The sequence below is a fragment of the Sinocyclocheilus rhinocerous genome, unplaced genomic scaffold (genome assembly GCF_001515625.1).
Source record: "Sinocyclocheilus rhinocerous isolate Xijiao unplaced genomic scaffold, SAMN03320098_v1.1 scaffold656, whole genome shotgun sequence".
NCBI lineage: Eukaryota > Metazoa > Chordata > Actinopteri > Cypriniformes > Cyprinidae > Sinocyclocheilus > Sinocyclocheilus rhinocerous.
In genome coordinates, this window is record NW_015648010.1 from 153,423 (window position 1) to 173,003 (window position 19,581).

At 37.9% G+C, this 19,581-nt stretch overlaps 1 protein-coding gene across 1 annotated transcript in view; it reads right to left on the reverse strand.

Moving 5' to 3' along the window:
• The window catches only part of LOC107709557 (kin of IRRE-like protein 3), a 204,445-nt gene that overhangs the window by 29,785 nt on the left and 155,079 nt on the right, over positions 1 to 19,581 (reverse strand). Inside the window, exons 5-6 of the mRNA XM_016514051.1 lie at positions 11,503 to 11,653; positions 856 to 961 (exon numbers count right to left, since the gene is read on the reverse strand). Of these exons, the coding sequence (XP_016369537.1) occupies positions 856 to 961; positions 11,503 to 11,653 (257 nt within the window). The remainder of the gene's footprint in view (positions 1 to 855; positions 962 to 11,502; positions 11,654 to 19,581) is intronic.

Consider the following 19,581-nt stretch of genomic DNA (forward strand, 5'->3'; position numbering starts at 1 on the left):
AAAAAATAAAAATATTGAAAAATTTGCATATTTATATATTTACACACTCTTCTCCATTATTTAATGAATTAAAGCAAAACTTATTGAAGTATGTTTACTTGCTATTATGCCATTCTTTCTAGTTATAGCTAGTCATCTCACTCTTCATATCTGATGCTCAGGTGTAAAATAAAAACTGAGAAAAAAAAACAAAAAAGCTAAGCTAAGGCCTGATGGGCAATCAAACACAGGCTTTTCTGATTCTGGTATCTGTCATTTCAAAAGCTAGAAACAACTCGGTTTTGCCCACCTACAACTGTATCACGGATCCGTTCCATTCCTCAGTACATCAAGATCCACCGCTGTGCAATTCCCTTCACTATTGATTTTACTGCTCTTATTTTTCACCTAGTTTTAAAACCCACACCGAAAAGCATGTTCTAACAAATCGCCTCGCTATTGGCCCTCCGCAAGGCCGAGGCTACATCTCACCGAAATACATAACTTGTATTTCAACCTCATTCTCATCTGTTTGGAGAGGACAGGAAACATTATTCTTGGATATTGGATCAGTGTGTCAGATAGACACATCCCTGCTTTGATTTGAATGCCCGATGTGGCGCCCCAATCCTAGTCTTGGCTTAGATATAGCAAACCGATGCCAGCCAGGATAGTGGATTTCAGCTTTGAGACGGCTCTAAAAATATTTGCAACTAAATGCCAGAGCATTTCTGCAACACAGTGATGTGCCAGTCAGATTAACAGCGTGAATTAGAGTTAGTTCCGTCTAATCATCCTCAGAGGATGCAGTATTATAAAAGACCTCTAGTATTGGATCACTGGGCATTTTTCTTTCGGTTGTGTTTGGTGTCTTACTTGTACTGGGTGACTGGTGGATTAGCTTTGGATGAGCAATGAAACTTCACCAGGTTTCCCTCCAGGACCGGTTGAGGCTCCACCGAGAGATTCACCAACGGCAAGTCTGCAAGAAGACAAAATAAACTAATAAGAAAACCTTCCCTTTTTTAGCATAAATGCGCATTAATTGCAACCAATAGGTGGAAATTTGCTATTATCTGAGGAATTGTTCAGGCAGGAAATAATTGCGAGCGTATTAACTCTGCATCATCAAAAGATGTGAATTTGTGAAAAGCAACTAAAGAACTGTATGTCAACTAATGAGAGGTATACCTTTTTTATCTTTGCAAATGAGAACTAATTAGAACAACGGTTTAATCACAAAACATTCTATCACAATAAAATAAAAAAAGAGAACACAACGTAATGGCATTTAAACTAAGACAATAATAAGAAACACACAGATTATGCAACCAATATCATAATACCCTTTTCTTTTATTTGAGGGTGTATTCACACCTGTCTTGTTTGGTTCGATTGAATCGAACTCAAGTTTGTTTCCCCTCTTGGTGAGGATCTTTTGGGCAGGTGTGAATACAGCAATCGCACTCGGGTGCAGACCAAACAACCGTACCGAGACCCAGGTGAAGAGGTGGTCTCGGTCTGCATCCAAACGAACTCTGGTACACTCTCAGAAAAAAAGGTACAAAAGTTGTCACTGGGGGGGGTCCTTTTCAAAAGGCACACCTTTGTACCTAAAGAGTCCATATTGGTACCTTAAAGGTACATATTAGTACCTAAAGTGTATATATTAGTTCCTAAAACATACAAAAGTGTACCTTTTGAAAAGGTACCGCCCCAGTGACAGCTTTTGTACCTTTTTTTCTGAGAGTGTATGGTTGAATGGATGAACCAATTAATGGATGACCTCAAGCACACGTGTTGTTTTTTTTCAAAATCCTTCATCACTTAATTTAAGACTATAATAATTGAATTTTAAAGCAGAGCAACCGCAAAATCAGACTTACTTTAAGATCATTCTCAGGTTAAATACGGATTTAAGATCATAACATGAAATAGTTGAATAACTATTATACAGTTTTTGAAATCAAATCTTTGCTATGACAGGAAACACTGGCATCTAACAATGCATTGGGCAAAAAACAAACAAACAAACAAAAAAAAAACAGTTAATTTAAAATATAGCATATGCACAAACCCAAATAGGAAATACAACCATTATCAAATAAGCATATGTCCTATTCTGCGTCCTAAACTCCTCAAACATTGGTGTCTCATATTTTAGAGCAGTCAGTGCAATTTTGGAAAGTAATCTATCAAATCTGTATGTGGGTGTGTGTGAAAATATTCAGATGTAACTGTTTACATTTTCGTATGTAACTAATTGAATTACACTTTTTTTTTTCACAGATTACAGTTACATTTATTTTGTAATTAGATTACGGTATTCTGTTACATGTAACTATTATGCTTCCCAACACTGTGCATGATCATATTCTAGATCCCTTAACCCTACCAAAACATAACTATTTACTCACTATCAATATGCAGCAAATTAGGAGTTTACTGAGAGAAAACACTTAGATAATAATACATATGTGTCCCCTAATCTAAAGTGTTACCAACAATCTTTGTTTAGCATATTTAAATGTGAAATAGTATTATTAGATGCAGTATGTCCCTCATATGCCTCTCATGCCAGGCCTAATTTTGCATTGCCCACTGAGAACAGCGACGATGTACAACAAAAACAGCTTTATGGGTCTCTGGGGAGGCTGAAAAAAGGAAAAGAGACCTAATTGTTGTGCTTTTACCAAGACCGGACAGTGGCAAGCGCAGAAGCTAAGCAGCACACATCAGCGATTCAGAGTCCACGGGGAGCAGATAAAGACAGAGAAGAGAGAGAAAGAGAGAAAGAGAAACCCAGTGCCAGTCATGCGTTTGAGAGCCAGCTATTCTACATATATGTTTTCTGTGTCCTATTACACTCAAGTAACACTAATTTAGTCTGTGCTGGCATGGCTGTATTCAACAACACAGATCAGCGGAGCAAAAGAACACAGGTCTGACTCAGCTGGAGTGTCACCGGGGCGCTGCTGTTGTGTGTGGGTGCATGTCTGCTCTGAAGTGCAGTATGTGGCCTGCAGGAGCACAGCTGGGCAGAGCGGCATCCCAGCGGTGGGTGCAGGTGCTGCCCTTTCCCCCATCTGCCTTTTCGACCACACACACCTGTGCCAGGTTGTTCTCTGGCTGAACAACACCAGCCGTCATTCCTGAGCCCGCGGGACACACCGGCGCAACCACGGACAAACTGATCAGTGCTGTGTGCTGCCCGGTTACCAGCAGGATACGTGTAAAGCGTTTACTCTGGCTAATTGAGCATGCAGGTAGGAGGATATCAGGTCAGTTTAATGTCTGATACATCTTATAAAACAGATAGTTAATCACAGATTGTATATTGTAAATGTCTATTTGAGATGAACAGCCTACTGCTGGGCTAATGGTCTATATTGGCAGAAGCATCATTTATTATGATATTGGCTATTATTAACCCTATTGCATTATGACCATGATCGAAACTTGTACACAATGTACTCCATGCTTGCTGTCGTCTGATTGATAGTTTTAGCCAGTAAAGAAGGCTTTTAGCATAATTATCAAAACACCCTTTAGCTTATGGTTCATGTGCCTTTTTGCTGTGAAATCTTTACTGATTTTTATAAAGTAAATGTTTGAAAAACTAAACACTTTAGATTAGGTAACACTTTAGATTAGGGAACATGTATTCACTATTAACTAAGAGTTTTCCCTCAATAAACTCCTAATACGCTGCTTATTAATAGTTAGTAAGATAGTTGCCAAGTTTAGGTATTGTGTCAGGTTAAGGGATCTAGAACATGGTCATGCACAATAACTCATTAATATGTGCTTAATAAACAGCCAATATGCTAGAAATATGCATGCTAATAAGCAACTAGTGAGAATTGGACATTAAAATAAAGTGCTACCACTTTTATATTAGAAATATTTTAAGATTAAATTCTACTGCACTGAAGCAACTGACAGTAAGTTTATATATACACATTATATATATATATATATATATATATATAAATTTTTTTTTTGAAAAATCACATACCAAATCAAGTATCAAATATGATCATCAGGCTTTTGAGGACAGTTTATTTGTTCATCTCACATTCATCATTGCATTACATTGCATTAAATGTTCAACACACTAAACATTACAGAGCTTTCATCTAAGACATTATTGGAGGATACAGAGTGACTGATATTAATATCACTTTATTTAAGAAGTCTGCTCTACTGTTATAAAGATTTTCATTGAGTGACATTATAAATATCATATGTTTACATTTTCAGACTTTAATCTTACATTTTGGCCATATCAATATAAGCAATTTCACCAAATTGCATATTTTTGCTCAGTTTGGTCCTCTCCTTAAATAAGAGCTTCATTGTGTACTTTATCATTAGAAAAAAAAAAAAGGTGGTTACCAAACTGTTGTTGGCAGCCATTGATTTCCATGATATGGAAGGGGGAAAAATCATATGGAAATCAATGGCTACATTAACTGTTTGCTTACTAATGTTCTTCAAAATATCTTATTTTGTGTTCAATAGAATAAAGAAACTCATACAGGTTTGAAACAACTTGTATGAGTAACTTGGTGAGTAAATGATGACAGAGTTTTCATTTTTGGCTGAACTGTCCCTTTAAAAACACTGAATGATGTTAACATTCATTTTGGCCTTAGCTATTTTGAAGCACATACATCATGATTGCCTTTGATGTCAGTTCACGTCTTTTGAGAGTGACCCTTGACAGGAAAAGGGACAGGAAAGCCATCAAAAGTGTCATCTACTTATGACAAAACTGAAGAGTGACATTAACCTCCTGGGGTCGACAGTTCCGGCGGCGGAACTTTTTGCAGATTTGAATGATGACCGCGAAAATAACTAAAATGCTCCTTCATACTTGACCGTACATATAAGAGTAATACAGCATTTAAATCTGTAAAGGGTCTACTTTTATTTGTGTACACTCACAATATCAACAAAACATTGTGCTTTTGCAAAATAAAGAAAATAAACAGGGTGTGCTTTTAGCCGTCTCACCCTCCGCGCATATCTGTTTGAAACACGTCACTAAAATGAACTGAAACTCAGCGAATATTTGACACACACACGAGAGATATATCTATAGAAAGCTTAACATGTCTACTTTTAAACAAAGTAAGTCATGATGAAAACAAATATTATGTGACAAAGTAATCAGTATGAAACCAACGCGATGTCAAGTCTCAAGTCGCCTTCATTATCGCTAATGTGACCACGCCCACGTTTCCAGGCCCCAAAACACCCTCGGACCCCAGAGGGTTAACTTTCTGTTTTAAATACTGAAATAAGCATTTTAGATGGACGTTTGGCCCTGGAGGATTGACTAGTGCCTCTCAAAGGCCCTGGCTCCAGAGGCAGGCTGGCAGAAGCTTGCCAAGACCCCCTGTGACCCCCAAATCTATGGACAGACAGTGTCTTAATAAAGAAGTCTGTTTGTCACGTTGATGTATAAATGCATGAGTCTCTCCGGCCTGAGCAGCACATGACAGGCCATCAAAATGCAGCTCCGCTAATTCCTCTGCTTCATCAGCAGGAAGAGCACGAAGGTCTGAAACGTGGCTGCAACAATGACAGCCCCCGAAACAATGGGATTGGAGGAGAGGAGCGATCTAAAAAAAAATTATTATATAAAATAAAAGGATCGGGGAGGGGGCAGTGGTGAGATGACAGCTTTTGATCAGAAGTTCAAAGCGAAGAGCAGATGGCGGTTTTGAACAATCGGCCAACTTCCCCAGAGTTGCGAGGAAGGTGCCAAAGAAAATGGCTTCTCTGTTTTTCTTAAAGCTTGATTTCCATTCTCCCTGGGTCACAGTGGCCAGCTGTTCTCGGTGAGAAAGAGAGAGCTGATGGCCTCGTATCAGCGGGAGGAGGGCGATTTAATCTCTTTATAACTCGACTGAATCTGTGCCACAGTGCGGGTTTCACTGACACTGAGATCCCACATCAACTCTTGCACTGTCTGCGAACACAGTTCACGCGTCTATATTAAGGTCCTTTGCAGTGAGTTTATTTGGCGACAAAGTAAGTAAAGGTCCATGGCAGGTATTTTCAATATAAGTAATGTATAAAGTTATAAGCAATGTAGAAAGTTACACACACACACACACACACACAATATGACTTAATCCTTTTTATGTATCACTCATTTACTGTATGCCCTAAAATCCCCCTGCAGTCACTAATTTTATGCCTTAAAACTCATCTTTGATAATCAAAAAATTGCATATTCAAAGTTTCTTCCTAATAAAATACTGTCTTAATGTCTTAAAATGGCTTGAATATAACTCTACACTCTTGCCTCATTAAGTATACTGGGAAACGTGAATATGCAAATTAGCCCCGCCTCCATTAAATCACACCAGCTCATACTACCTGCTCCGCTTTCACTCAGTTAACTTTATCAAATGGTACACAATGGCAAGTGGCAATATTAGATTAATTCATCCATATGTGTTTGAACCAGAAACTGATTCCGAAGAAGAAGAAATTAGAAGAGTGAATTATACATTGTCCTCTACAGGTCCATGTATCAGAATCGTAATGCATTTTATGTATTACTCTCTACAGCATCAGACACAAAGCTGATATCATTATCCATTGGCTTGACTACATTATCAAACAGCTAATAATATATTGATAATGTTACACAAACTGTGTTCTAGTTGACAACTTTAGACAACTGCCTTCTAAAAATAAACACCCTTAGGTAGAAATGCAACTCTAATTATATGAAAAGCCCACCTCCCAAGTTAATGGATTGTTTGTGATGGTAGGAAACCCAAATAAGTGCAAACTACAGGACCCCGAACGGAAAAGTACAATCACTGAGTACACTATGCAGTACACTATAGCTTTGCGTTCATCTCACTTCATAAGGGATACACTGATGTAGTGCTTTTGATCTAGCGCTTTAGTTCTGTGCAATGAATTTAAACAGTCTGCAGTTTTTGCCCCGAGGAGCTGTCTGTCAAACTCTCTAAATGAATAATGCATTGCTAAAGCATATAATTTGTTATTTCCTTCACTAATCTAATTATAGCCCATCTGTGCATCTAATTCCATTCAAGGTATAAAGTTAAAATAATATCAAGATGGAAAACTTTGAAAACCTCGAAAATTAAGCTGAAGTAGAGATGCAGTGAAGTGCAGGGGTTAGGTTACACATTATTTATTTTTTCCAGAAAATACTGTGAATGTGTTCTATCTATCTGTTTTCATACAATACACGGATTTGCGAGAGCAGCTGGTTTTGCTGTCGAGTGATGTGACCCCACTAAAGCCAATGCCATAGGAAGTTTGGGTTTTTCTTCAGCTTTAGGAACTTAAAGAAATGCCCACTTTGATTTCCCAGTAAATTTCAGATTTAGATGCTAATTCGCTTAACCTCAGGTCAAATTATCCTAGCGGGTCTTATGTTTAGCAAAATTTCTGAAGTCAATCTAATTCCTGCGTTTAAATGATTACTCGAAATACAGGCAGGGAAATGCATTGAACTGGACAAGTTTAAGCAAAGAAGTAATGCGGTGGATAATATTTGGACTCGTCTCATTTAGGGCTCATTTTGACTGAAAGCGAGCGGCTGTCTCAGAGGCCTGTGCTGACCAGAATGAGAATTATCTGAGCTGAGGAAAAATCCAGAAAGCCTTTAATTACTTTTGTTGCCGATGACATTATCACATTGAACCAAGTGGTCAATTAGTGGACTCTGAATGAGGACTGACAATAGCTAGAGTGGGCATATTAGAGGATGGATGTGATGAAATGCACGCACACACATCCTTCATGGGTTGTTTTATTTATTTTATTTTTTTCCTTATTCATCCAGTGGAGCTGTCAGTCTTAGTAAGTATCTTTCATTTGGCTAAAGTAATATATCAAAGTCTCTGTCCGATATTCTAATCTTTTCCTGCTTCTTTTCTCCCTTTAAGGTTCTCATCTTAACCTTTTGTCACTCCCTTAAACAGGCAGATGGAAAGAATATCTGTCGTTCACCTGGGGTCAGCCATCGATTCTCTGTCTGTTCTGTGTCTCAGCCTGTGTAGGGTACATGGTAACATGTTCACCGCACTGCACTCACAACATCGATCCTGCTACACACGCACGCACACCACATACACAAAGAGAAAAAAGTAAAATAAAGCCTATTGATTTTTCTTTTTCATTCTCATTACTCTTGCTAAGGCCGAGTCTGGGCACTGCTGTCCTCGCCTACATGTTGTTTATTGCGATTTTCAGGGAGTATGGCAAATATGTTCTTTATTTATAATTGTTTACTTTCCTAGAAGAGCCATAAGAGCTAGTAGAGGTCTATCTATCTATCTATCTATCTATCTATCTATCTATCATCTATTTATTTATTTATTTTTGACATATTTCATGTTCAGTTATTCATACAACAAAATGCTCTGGTGGCCATTAACATTTTGTGAAAATTATAAAAAATGTTGGTGAAAAAAAAAAAAAAAAAAAAAAAAACTGGGGAGGAAAGAGTTAAGTGGTCTTTAATTTAATTTCATCAACATTATATTTGTATTTTGAAAGTCATACTATTAATCAAAATAAAATTCACTTTATTTTGCACTGTTTATTATAAAGTGTGCTTCTTTCTCCCTTTTTGAGAACTGAAATAACTGAAAACATTTCTGGAATTAATTCACATATAGAAATGTGGAATCTGTGTCATTTCCCAAACATCTGGCACTACTTTTTGGACTATACAGCCAAACAACTGTAATATACATACACAATATGTGATATTAAGTGAAATGTAAACCTACAACTAACTATGACTACCACCCCTAAACCTGATTCTAACACTTTTAACATATAGTGACGAACCAGGTCTGTATAATACTTTACAAATACAAAGTTCTGTCATTAATCTCTAGATGGCACAGGCCGATAGGTTCTAACTCAATATAATCACATCATTATTCACATGCCACAGCTGATTGTTTTCTTTTCTCATCAGCAGCCAAAGAGCTGCTGCTCAACATTCAAATTCTCAGCTAGAGCTTGCTGTAGCAGTTGCAGTGTGCTTCAGAAACCCTCCACCTTCCCCAGCTCCACCTGTATAGATCTGCTATGGAGCGATTTCATACTGTATATGGGGGTTATTTCATGCATATGTGCAGCATCAGTATTTCCTACATGCTCACAGCAGAATGTCTGTGGATGTATTAGCAGTAGCAAGTCTCTGTACTTGCTCTGCCGCAGCAGCAGCGTAGCAGATATTCCGCCAAAACACATTAACATTGCCATGCACATTACCATGCTAAACTCTCAGAGAGCTGTCATTATAGAACTAGTGGTTTGTGTTCACTTCACCCTTAAACATACTCATAATTGAACAGTGGAGGGAATGCTTGTGAGATCACACTTTTTTATGTAATTATGCATCAGCTTCATTTATTCATATGAAACGCTTAGATCATTTCCACTGGAATGATCTCGGTGAGTTTAATGGTTGCGTGCTGCAGTGGTGTGCGAGGTGCGCAATTCTCTTTACCCTGAATCATCTGTTTTGTGCATCGGCAGACATCTGTCCTTCATCAATATTAACTGATTTGCATGGCTACACAGCCCCCCCTGTGGCCTGGAGGATGTGCCAGTGGAAACACTCGTACCCTTCCGCAACGGGTTTGCATCCTTAGCTTCGTCCCACCTGCCGATACCGCCATAACTTATTCATTAAACACCTGCTAGTATTTGATCCTCAGAGGGAGAGCTTGCCGTCATCGCTTACCATTCACCGTCTCTATTTGTTCCCTTCTTCTGAGTTAATGTCTCATGCTTTGCAGAGCTCCAGCTCAGGAGGGTGATGTAAATGTATCCCACTCAGACGGGTATTCATTTAGTCATTCAAACGCGGACTGGGCCTCTGACTGCATGTAATTCTGAAAACCTCATTATCCTCTTTGCACGGCTCCCGTTCCACATTCACCTGCCTCTCTCCCAGGGATGTTCCTTTCAGCCATGCAGAATTTTGCAACAAGACTGCTCGTCTCTGTGATACATTTGAAATATTTCCATCTTTCCATGGAGAGGTGGTGAGAGTGGGGTAATGAAATTAGAGAGCGCAGAGACTTGGCAAATGTGTCTGCTCTGTGGCTGAGTTCAATTACAGTAGGTCTGATTTCTCGCGTGGTTTAATTAAAACACAGACGGTGGAATAGGGAGCAGATCTGGACAGCAGTGGAGTGTACAGCGTCTCTACGCGTCTACAGAGCATTTGGAGTAGAGCGAGTGGGAGACACAGAAATGAGTGGAGGGAATGTCATAAATTTATACAACAGTTAGTCCTAATATTTCTTACAGCTGAACGTTTCGCTGTGTTTTGTATATCTCCGCCTGTCTGTGTTCACACTCTGTTGCTTGGTGATAATACAATATAGTCTTAAATACGAAAAGAAGAAGATAATGTGATAATTATATCCTAAAAATAGGCTTCATTATCATTAAATGTCTATTTATCTATCTCTCTGTCTCTCTATCTATGAATGCTATCTATCTATCTATCTATCTATCTATAGCATTTGCATTTGTGATAAATAAATACATATGAATGAATGAATGAATGAATTAATTAATTAATTAATAAATACACCCATCCTGTAATGCACATAAATGTAATTATGTAATTCCCATTACTGCAAAGTGAAAAATAAATAAATAAATAAACAAACAAACAAATACATGTCCTTGCAGTATTATTTTTATGCGAAATAGTACTATTACTAATACTACTATACCATATCTCCTATCCGCTGCATTGGATAAACACATGCAAGCAAGCATTTAAGCTGGTGCAACACTAACAAATGTTAATCATCTTTAATATCTGCTCTGCTCCACAGCGCCTCACCCTGCACCCGGATCCCTTTTGTGCCACAAAGTGCTTCTTATGTCATGCATAAAGTTGCACAACGGATCTGTCACTAGTAATGGGTCTCTAAATAACATGTTCTGCTTTATTAGTCATAGTTAACATTATCGATGAGGGTTTGAGGCTTCGAGCAATGCAAGTATAACGGTATTGTTCTCTGAAATTTCTTGAGAAGAGATTTCCTCTAAACGGGCAGACAGAAAGAACTAGAATGAGTGGGTGAGATGTGAAAATAAATGTGATTTTTTTTTTTTTTAACTGAATATTTAAAGAAAAAAACATGATAACTGATTAGAGTTTACATTTTCAAGGGTTACTAGAAGAAACATTGTGGTGACTTTTTGTGCCAATGTTGAATTGTTAACAATACCAGCAAATGTTTTATTTCTCGCAAGAGGATTTGGCAATCTACATTAATCTACATTACATGACAATCCAGCAGACAATGCTCCCATTAATACTGAAAATCTAAGTACTCTTAGATTAGTATCACAATGTATTTTGATGTTTTAATTCAGTGGAAAGCAAGCATGATCCAAAACGAAAGAGAGAGAAAAATGCTGACTTTGTGAAAGTAAATGAAAAAAAGGAAACAATCTGAGAGTGACATCACTTACGTTGAATGTCAATAGTGACACTGGTCTCTTTCCCATTGGGCACGGCCTTGTTGGACGCCCGGCAGATGATCTTCTGCCTGGTTTCAATGTTGGAGGCTGAAATGTAGAGGGTACTTACAGTGCTCTCCCTTCGGCCATCTCGAAGAAGAGTCTACAGGAAGAGAATAAAGTAGGGTTATGGACAGTTAAATTGTGCCGTATTATTTTATTTTATTTTATTATTATTATTATTATTATTTTTTTTTTTTTAGGAAATAATTACACATACAATGTATTATAATAAAAAAATAAAAAAAATGAATACAATTATTTAAATAAATACCCTGGTTATGGATGTTACTATATGGAAAGTAAAGGAAAAGCTAAACTGTTGAAACTTTTTTCAGTTGCAGTCATGGGTGTTGAGGGTGAAATACAGCACATAACAACATCATTTAAAATCAATCCCAAGGCTGGCATTCAAAAAAAGCCCTTTTTCCCCCTGCTGCCCACAGGAAATGGAGACAAACAGCCGGTTCTGTGCTCATGGTTACTCTGCACATGGACCGATTGTTTTGGGGAGAAAACAGCATGTTTTGGGGCTCCTTTGTGCAGCTTGAGAGTGAAGCTTTGGTGCGTGGCATGTCGTACACCATAGAGGAAATCAATCTTCTTTTCCAGTGGTCATAGTCTGCGCTAGGCCTTGCCTGCCCAGCATAGAGCTCCATCTGGAAGCGCTCGACAGAATCCACATGCACTCTCTGCCACACAGCAATGACTCATAGAAAGGCGGAGAGAAAGAGAGATGCTAACCAGCATGGCCAACACAACAGTCACCCACCAGAATAAATTGGCCTTCCCAGCAGGCATTCTTCCTGGCTTGTGTTGCAGAATGATGGGAGAGATGCACTACTGTATATTTTGTGCATTTGTAAATGTATTAAAATATATATTTAAAAATCAATCTCTAGTCTTTTTGGACAGGAATGCTAACACATAGCTTTCTCCAGTTATTCTACATATATTTGAAGCTTGTGGGTAACACCATTTACTTTTTGAAAACTATATATATATGCTATGTTTTTACCACCAAAATCTATCTTTGTACACTGTTCCCTTATGAAAGTGTAATTTCCAGCATGTGAAAGTGTTCCAATAAAATGTCCCTTCAGCCAAACCCCCACAGCAGCCCGTGGCCTTTTAATGCCAGAAGCGTTGACTTGCGTGGGTGGCCAGTCAAGACCCCATCTGTGTCTCTATAAGACCATGTATTAAAGTCATCAGCTCCCCCAATGTGCCGTATTATTTTATTTTATTTTATTATTATTATTATTATTATTTTTTTTTTTTTAGGAAATAATTACACATACAATGTATTATAATAAAAAAATAAAAAAAATGAATACAATTATTTAAATAAATACCCTGGTTATGGATGTTACTATATGGAAAGTAAAGGAAAAGCTAAACTGTTGAAACTTTTTTCAGTTGCAGTCATGGGTGTTGAGGGTGAAATACAGCACATAACAACATCATTTAAAATCAATCCCAAGGCTGGCATTCAAAAAAAGCCCTTTTTCCCCCTGCTGCCCACAGGAAATGGAGACAAACAGCCGGTTCTGTGCTCATGGTTACTCTGCACATGGACCGATTGTTTTGGGGAGAAAACAGCATGTTTTGGGGCTCCTTTGTGCAGCTTGAGAGTGAAGCTTTGGTGCGTGGCATGTCGTACACCATAGAGGAAATCAATCTTCTTTTCCAGTGGTCATAGTCTGCGCTAGGCCTTGCCTGCCCAGCATAGAGCTCCATCTGGAAGCGCTCGACAGAATCCACATGCACTCTCTGCCACACAGCAATGACTCATAGAAAGGCGGAGAGAAAGAGAGATGCTAACCAGCATGGCCAACACAACAGTCACCCACCAGAATAAATTGGCCTTCCCAGCAGGCATTCTTCCTGGCTTGTGTTGCAGAATGATGGGAGAGATGCACTACTGTATATTTTGTGCATTTGTAAATGTATTAAAATATATATTTAAAAATCAATCTCTAGTCTTTTTGGACAGGAATGCTAACACATAGCTTTCTCCAGTTATTCTACATATATTTGAAGCTTGTGGGTAACACCATTTACTTTTTGAAAACTATATATATATGCTATGTTTTTACCACCAAAATCTATCTTTGTACACTGTTCCCTTATGAAAGTGTAATTTCCAGCATGTGAAAGTGTTCCAATAAAATGTCCCTTCAGCCAAACCCCCACAGCAGCCCGTGGCCTTTTAATGCCAGAAGCGTTGACTTGCGTGGGTGGCCAGTCAAGACCCCATCTGTGTCTCTATAAGACCATGTATTAAAGTCATCAGCTCCCCCAAAGAATCTAGAAGAATAATGTACTTTTGAGCCATAATAGTCACTCGCTAATAATTAGTCACGTCATTGCATAGGCCAGTGATAGGGAGCTCGCTAATAGTAGTAATTACTTACTCATTTTTTTTTTTCTTCTTTTTTTTGCCACCGATCGGAAATATAGTAATGAAACCTCACACTCTCCATCCCACCAACAGAGAGAAAAAAGAAAAGGAAAGTAAGAGTGTGAGACAGAAGAGAGGAGGAGAAAAAGAGAGAGGCATATATTTAAAGCACACTAAGAATGTGTTATGGTCCTTGATAAAGAAACCCTTCTAGCAAAGCCACATTTCTCACCTTTCTGAAACTGAAAAACTGAAAAAGAGGCTTTTCGGGTAGTCAAATAAGTAAGATTGTTTAATAGCTTAACATTATATCAAGAAAGTCATCTACTGCACATCCCATTGAAATGTATTTGTCCATGCTATAAGGGCTATTTTTATGTGTATATGTGATTGGGAGGATTGTTTAACATTTGAATAGCTTGTGTTTGCTTATTAGTGTTTCTCCTTGAGCACATTTGCTATTTGTGAGCATTGAGTATTTTATCATTGTGAGGTTTACAAAAAAGGAAGTGTTTTCCTGTGTCAGTCTGTGTTTCATTGCTTGCGTGTCACATGCAAGTTTATGATGATGAATGAAGGTCTTGCCCTGTGTTATGCTAGCTAACTAGGAGACTATTTAAGCTTTTGTTGTCTGCTTTGTCTTTTTTGGCTATTAAAGTGGGCTTTTTACTGTTTGTTATTTTAACTTGTTATTTATTTTCAAACTTATATTAAGTAGGCTAGTCACTTTTAGCTTTATTCTTAGTTTTCACAATTTGTAGTAAAGTGAGATGTCCGCACTAGACAATAAGAGTCTGCAATATATGTTGTACTAGTATATGCAATTAATACAAATACTTATTAGTTTCAATATTAGTCTTGCTATATTACTATTCCCCCCCTCATTTAATAAATAAAGCTCTAAATGATAAATTAAGTAACATGATCAGGCTCATTGCAAAAAAAAATTGCCTGTGGCTAGATTTCTGCAGAATGATATTGCATTGCTTCTTACACGTTTAGCAACACTTTCAAAATTAAATGTCCAGTGAGTGGTGCTAAAAGCGAATTCAGTTTTAAATTTATGTTAATCTGTCAATCTTTTATTACTTTGGTTGTTATATGTATCGTGGTGCTAAAATCATGTTTAAACGTACCACCAACACTAAATCTAACCAAGAGTGAAATAAAAACACATTTTCTGAAGCAACCATGCCATGTTAACTTGCGTCTACAAGTCTTTGAGCTCGTTTATCATGACTCGTGTTTCACAGGTCTTGTACCCGAGTGTTTCGTATCACAAGTGCAATGCTGTACCGGGTGCGCTACCGAGCAAGTTTACTATGTCAGAAAAGCCAGACTTACACAGCTGATTATGTGATGCAAACATCAAAATGTGTTGGTTTACAAATCAGTCATGTTAAAAGTGTTAGATACCTCACAAACATACGCCTTTATTAATCAAGAATCTGCCCCTGCAATCATAACTTGTGTGGAAAGGAATAAAAAATGCTGTCGTTTTACTGCAGTGAATTTTGAGTTTAGAGTTTTGCAAAAATGTAGGCAGAGGCATATTTTTTAATGAGTCTATGTTTGCATTAATACTTATATTAGAATATGGAAAGAAAAAAAAATACCATGTAGACTGAATACATCAAATTGCCACTGCGAATCTACTGAAAGGGTTTCACCAAATGTAGGCCATTCCATACTGTACTGGATATTGTGTTTGTCAGAGAGTGGAGCAGCGAGCATGACGGCTGTTGCTCCGCAGACTAGGTCCTCACCAGCTGAAAGACACAAGCTGTCAGCCGCAGGATGTGTCAATGTAATATCCTGCCTGACACAGTCCGGATTGTTTCCCTCATTGCTCAGGGCCTGTCTGAAGTCATTAATCTTGAATGGGGCCTGAAACAGCCAAGGACTCAACACTTAACCAGGACCGGGCCGAAAATAGCTCTAAATTACAAATAGATAATTTCTGGTGGTGCAGCCTGGAGCGTGTCAACTCTCTCTACAGGAAGTGAAGGCTGGGAATCAGGGGTGGAGAATACAGCTTAAGAATGAGGCCCGAGACAGAATTAGAAATGTCAAAACTAGACGTGTGTTTTAAGGCACAATGCCTCAGCTGTATGTGCATGTCAAATGGGCCTGTCCCTTGTCAAATGTCAGAATCTGAAAATAAAGTGTCTGCGTTGGCCTCATCTAGCCGTTTACTGGGTTTAAAGGTTAGCAAATGTCAGTAAACATCCTTTTGAAGTGTGCAGACAAAAATTGTGTGAAATTAAGGTTGACGTCCGGCAGCGATTTGCTGATTAGACCTCAAGGCGCACTGATACTAATAATTTAGGCAACATTAGCATGCCGTCGCAAAGTCCCTTAACACGTTTTTAAACGCGGGCCGTCGCTGGAAGGTGTTTCGAATCAGCCGTAATAATTGAGGACCGGCACGGCCACACGTTTCGCCGCCTATTACCACGTATTAATTTCACTATACGAGAGATAAGTGTTCTGCAGCTTTGTTTTCCCATCTCCCTCAAAAGGAGTGTAAAGTTCTGTCTCTGTTCCTGGGGTTAAAAGCCATTCTTTGATTAACTAATTTAATCCTGCACCTCCAGTTCTGATTAATTCCCACCATTTTATGGTGCAATTAATTAGATGCCTTTTTACTTCTCTCCTCTCCCACTTTTAATTTCAGTGGCAAAACCGCAAGAAGGTTAATTAAGAGGGGGGTGCTGAGGGGAGGGGGTAGAAGTGAAGGGGTGGAGGCAGACTGATGTTTCAAGCATCAACAGAAGAGGCTAAATTTGGCAAAGAGAAAGCGTGAAGGCGACAGTCAAGCTCTTGTGTCTGCGGAGCTGCGCCGCATGCTACCTGCTTCAGCAGCATGAAACAATTTGCCGCGCACTTTCAGTTTGATACTAAAGTTAATTAGAACTCTATCTGAAATATTTAAATATTCTCTCATGGTGGGCATTACTATTTAAAAGCCTGCTCTAATTATACAGAAATTTAAGCAGGGATGAAGTCGTGGGGGTAAAATTAAATTTGAGAGACAGATGAGGAGCGAAAGACGAAGTTTTGAGAAGTTCTATCTAAGTTCTAGATCTATCTATCTATCTATCTATCTATATATCCTTACAAAAAATAAGTTTATTCAAGTGTGCTATTAGTATACTTCTTTTCAACTAAAAATAGGAAAGTATATTTTCAGTCTAATTTTACACTGAACAAAATAATAAACGCAACACTTTTGATTTTGCCCCCATTTTTCATGAGCTGAACTCAAAGATCTAAGACTTTTTCTATGTACACAAAAGGCCTATTTCTCTCAAATATTGTTCACAAATCTGTCTAAATCTGTGTTAGTGAGCACTTCTCCTTTGCCGAGATAATCCATCCACCTCACAGGTGTGGCATATCAAGATGCTGATTAGACAACATGATTATTGCACAGGTGTGCCTTAGACTGGCCACAATAAAAGGCCACTCTAAAATGCAAAAACAAAAGTGTTGCGTTTATAATTTTGTTCAGTATATGTACTTCTCAGACATGAAGAAGTGTCACAAAATGACATTTAAGTATACTTGACTTATACTTGACTTATAGTCAAAATATATTTGAGCTATACTTGTGCTCCGAGAATCCGTGTTTTCATTGTTATCCAGTAGGGGGCGCTATTACACATCTTCTGTACATAATTTCCAAAAAAACACAAGTGAAGAAGAAACCGAAACAACCGATGCTTCCACATGTATTCTAACATGATCATCAGACATAAAACAGCATCAAAACTGTGTAACGTTATGGAATAAAATGTCGACCAATGAAGAGGTAATAATGACTGTCAAGCTTTGGGGTGTTGATCGACTCCATCTACGTATACTTTTAGTCTACTTTTTATGTACTTCTCAGAAATGGGCTTTATGTACTTCTCAGAAATATACTTAAAATGACATTTAAGTATACTTGACTTATAGCCTACTTAGAAAAAGTCTAAATATATTTTAGCTATAATTGTGCTCCTAGAATCCGTGTTTTCATTGTTATACTGTAGGGGGCGCTAGTACACATCTTCTGTACAGAATTTCCAAAAAACACAAGTGAAGAAGAAACCGAAACAACAGATGCTTCCACATGTATTCTAACACGATCATCAGACATAAAACAGCATCAAAACTGTGTAACGTTATGGAATAAAATGTCGACCAATGAAGAGGTAATAATAACTGTCAAGCTTTGGGGTGTTGATCGACTTTATCTACGTTTTGATTATCATTCTGAATCCAATTCATAGTCTTTTTTCAGCTTTTTGTTCAAAATGTTGTTTATTTCTTTATTTTTTATTTATGAAACTTATCCACATTCAAGTGTTTAAAAAAAGAATGCATGAAGCTAGAATAACAAATTTTTTTTACAAGCAGATACCCTGTTCTTTTGATGTTTTGTATTTTCAGATATTCATGTAACAAAATATATACAAATTAATACCTAAATAGGGACATAGTAGTATACTTAAAGTATGATGTAAAGTTCACTTAAAGAAAACTTACGAATATGCTTGCAGTATAAAACTACTAAACTAGTAGTTTACTGAGACTATACTTCAAAGTGTACTAAAAATGCTACAAGTACTTAATTAGTAAACTATCAGTATCCCTATAAGTTCACTTTTAGTATAGTTGCAGTACAAACTAAAAAGATAGATGTAAACTAGTTGTGTACTCAAAGTTTACTACTGTTATACTTAAAGTATACTTAAAAGTAGGGATGCACCGATACTGAGCTCCTGTATTCGTACTCGTACTCGTTTGTAGTTCGGTCGGATATGTGAAAAAGAAGTAAGTAAAACAATGCACACGTTACTTAATGGTAGGGAGGGAGGGAGAGAGAGAGAGCGCGCACTTCTGTTGTGGGATCTTTATTGATGTTCGCTCACTTAGCACGCATCATTTGGATTAAAACAAAATCGTAAATATAAGACAAATTATAGGGACATTCACTATAAACGTCATTTATTTTCACCCTTAAGCATACACGACTTTCTGGCGAAAGTGAAACTAACAGCCTGTGTGAAATGCGCTAGGCTGTACTGTACTTGTCCCTCTCATTCTGCACCAGTACAAATACGCGCACGCGTTGTGCGTGTTTTGCTGTAAAGTACATTTTAATGGGCATAATTAAGTGTGAAAATAACAGAAAGATATACAGTCAAACCAAAAATTATTCAGAGACCAGATATCATTTTTGATATTTTTTTACACATCTACAGCACCATCAGTGTTTTACGGCAGCTCATCAGGTAAAGACATTCAGAGGCCAATAGAAAAATCCACACCTCAGCAATGTAAGGATGACACATTAGTCATTTGAATCATTAAGCATCTCCAGAAATGCCAGCCCAACAGAAAGACATATTCACTGCATACTTCATACAGACATTGGCCTTCATTTGTCCCGATTATGAGCCTGATGAAGGGGGAGTGTGAGAGAGATTATGCTTGTCCCATTCTCCATTATTCAGACCAAGTGATTGTGGATTAATTGACTGCATTGCTTTTTAATAGCATGAATAGAGATATTAGAAAGCTCAACTGCCTACATCCATCACGATGCCCTGTCCCTCACACCCGTTATCGCGATAACC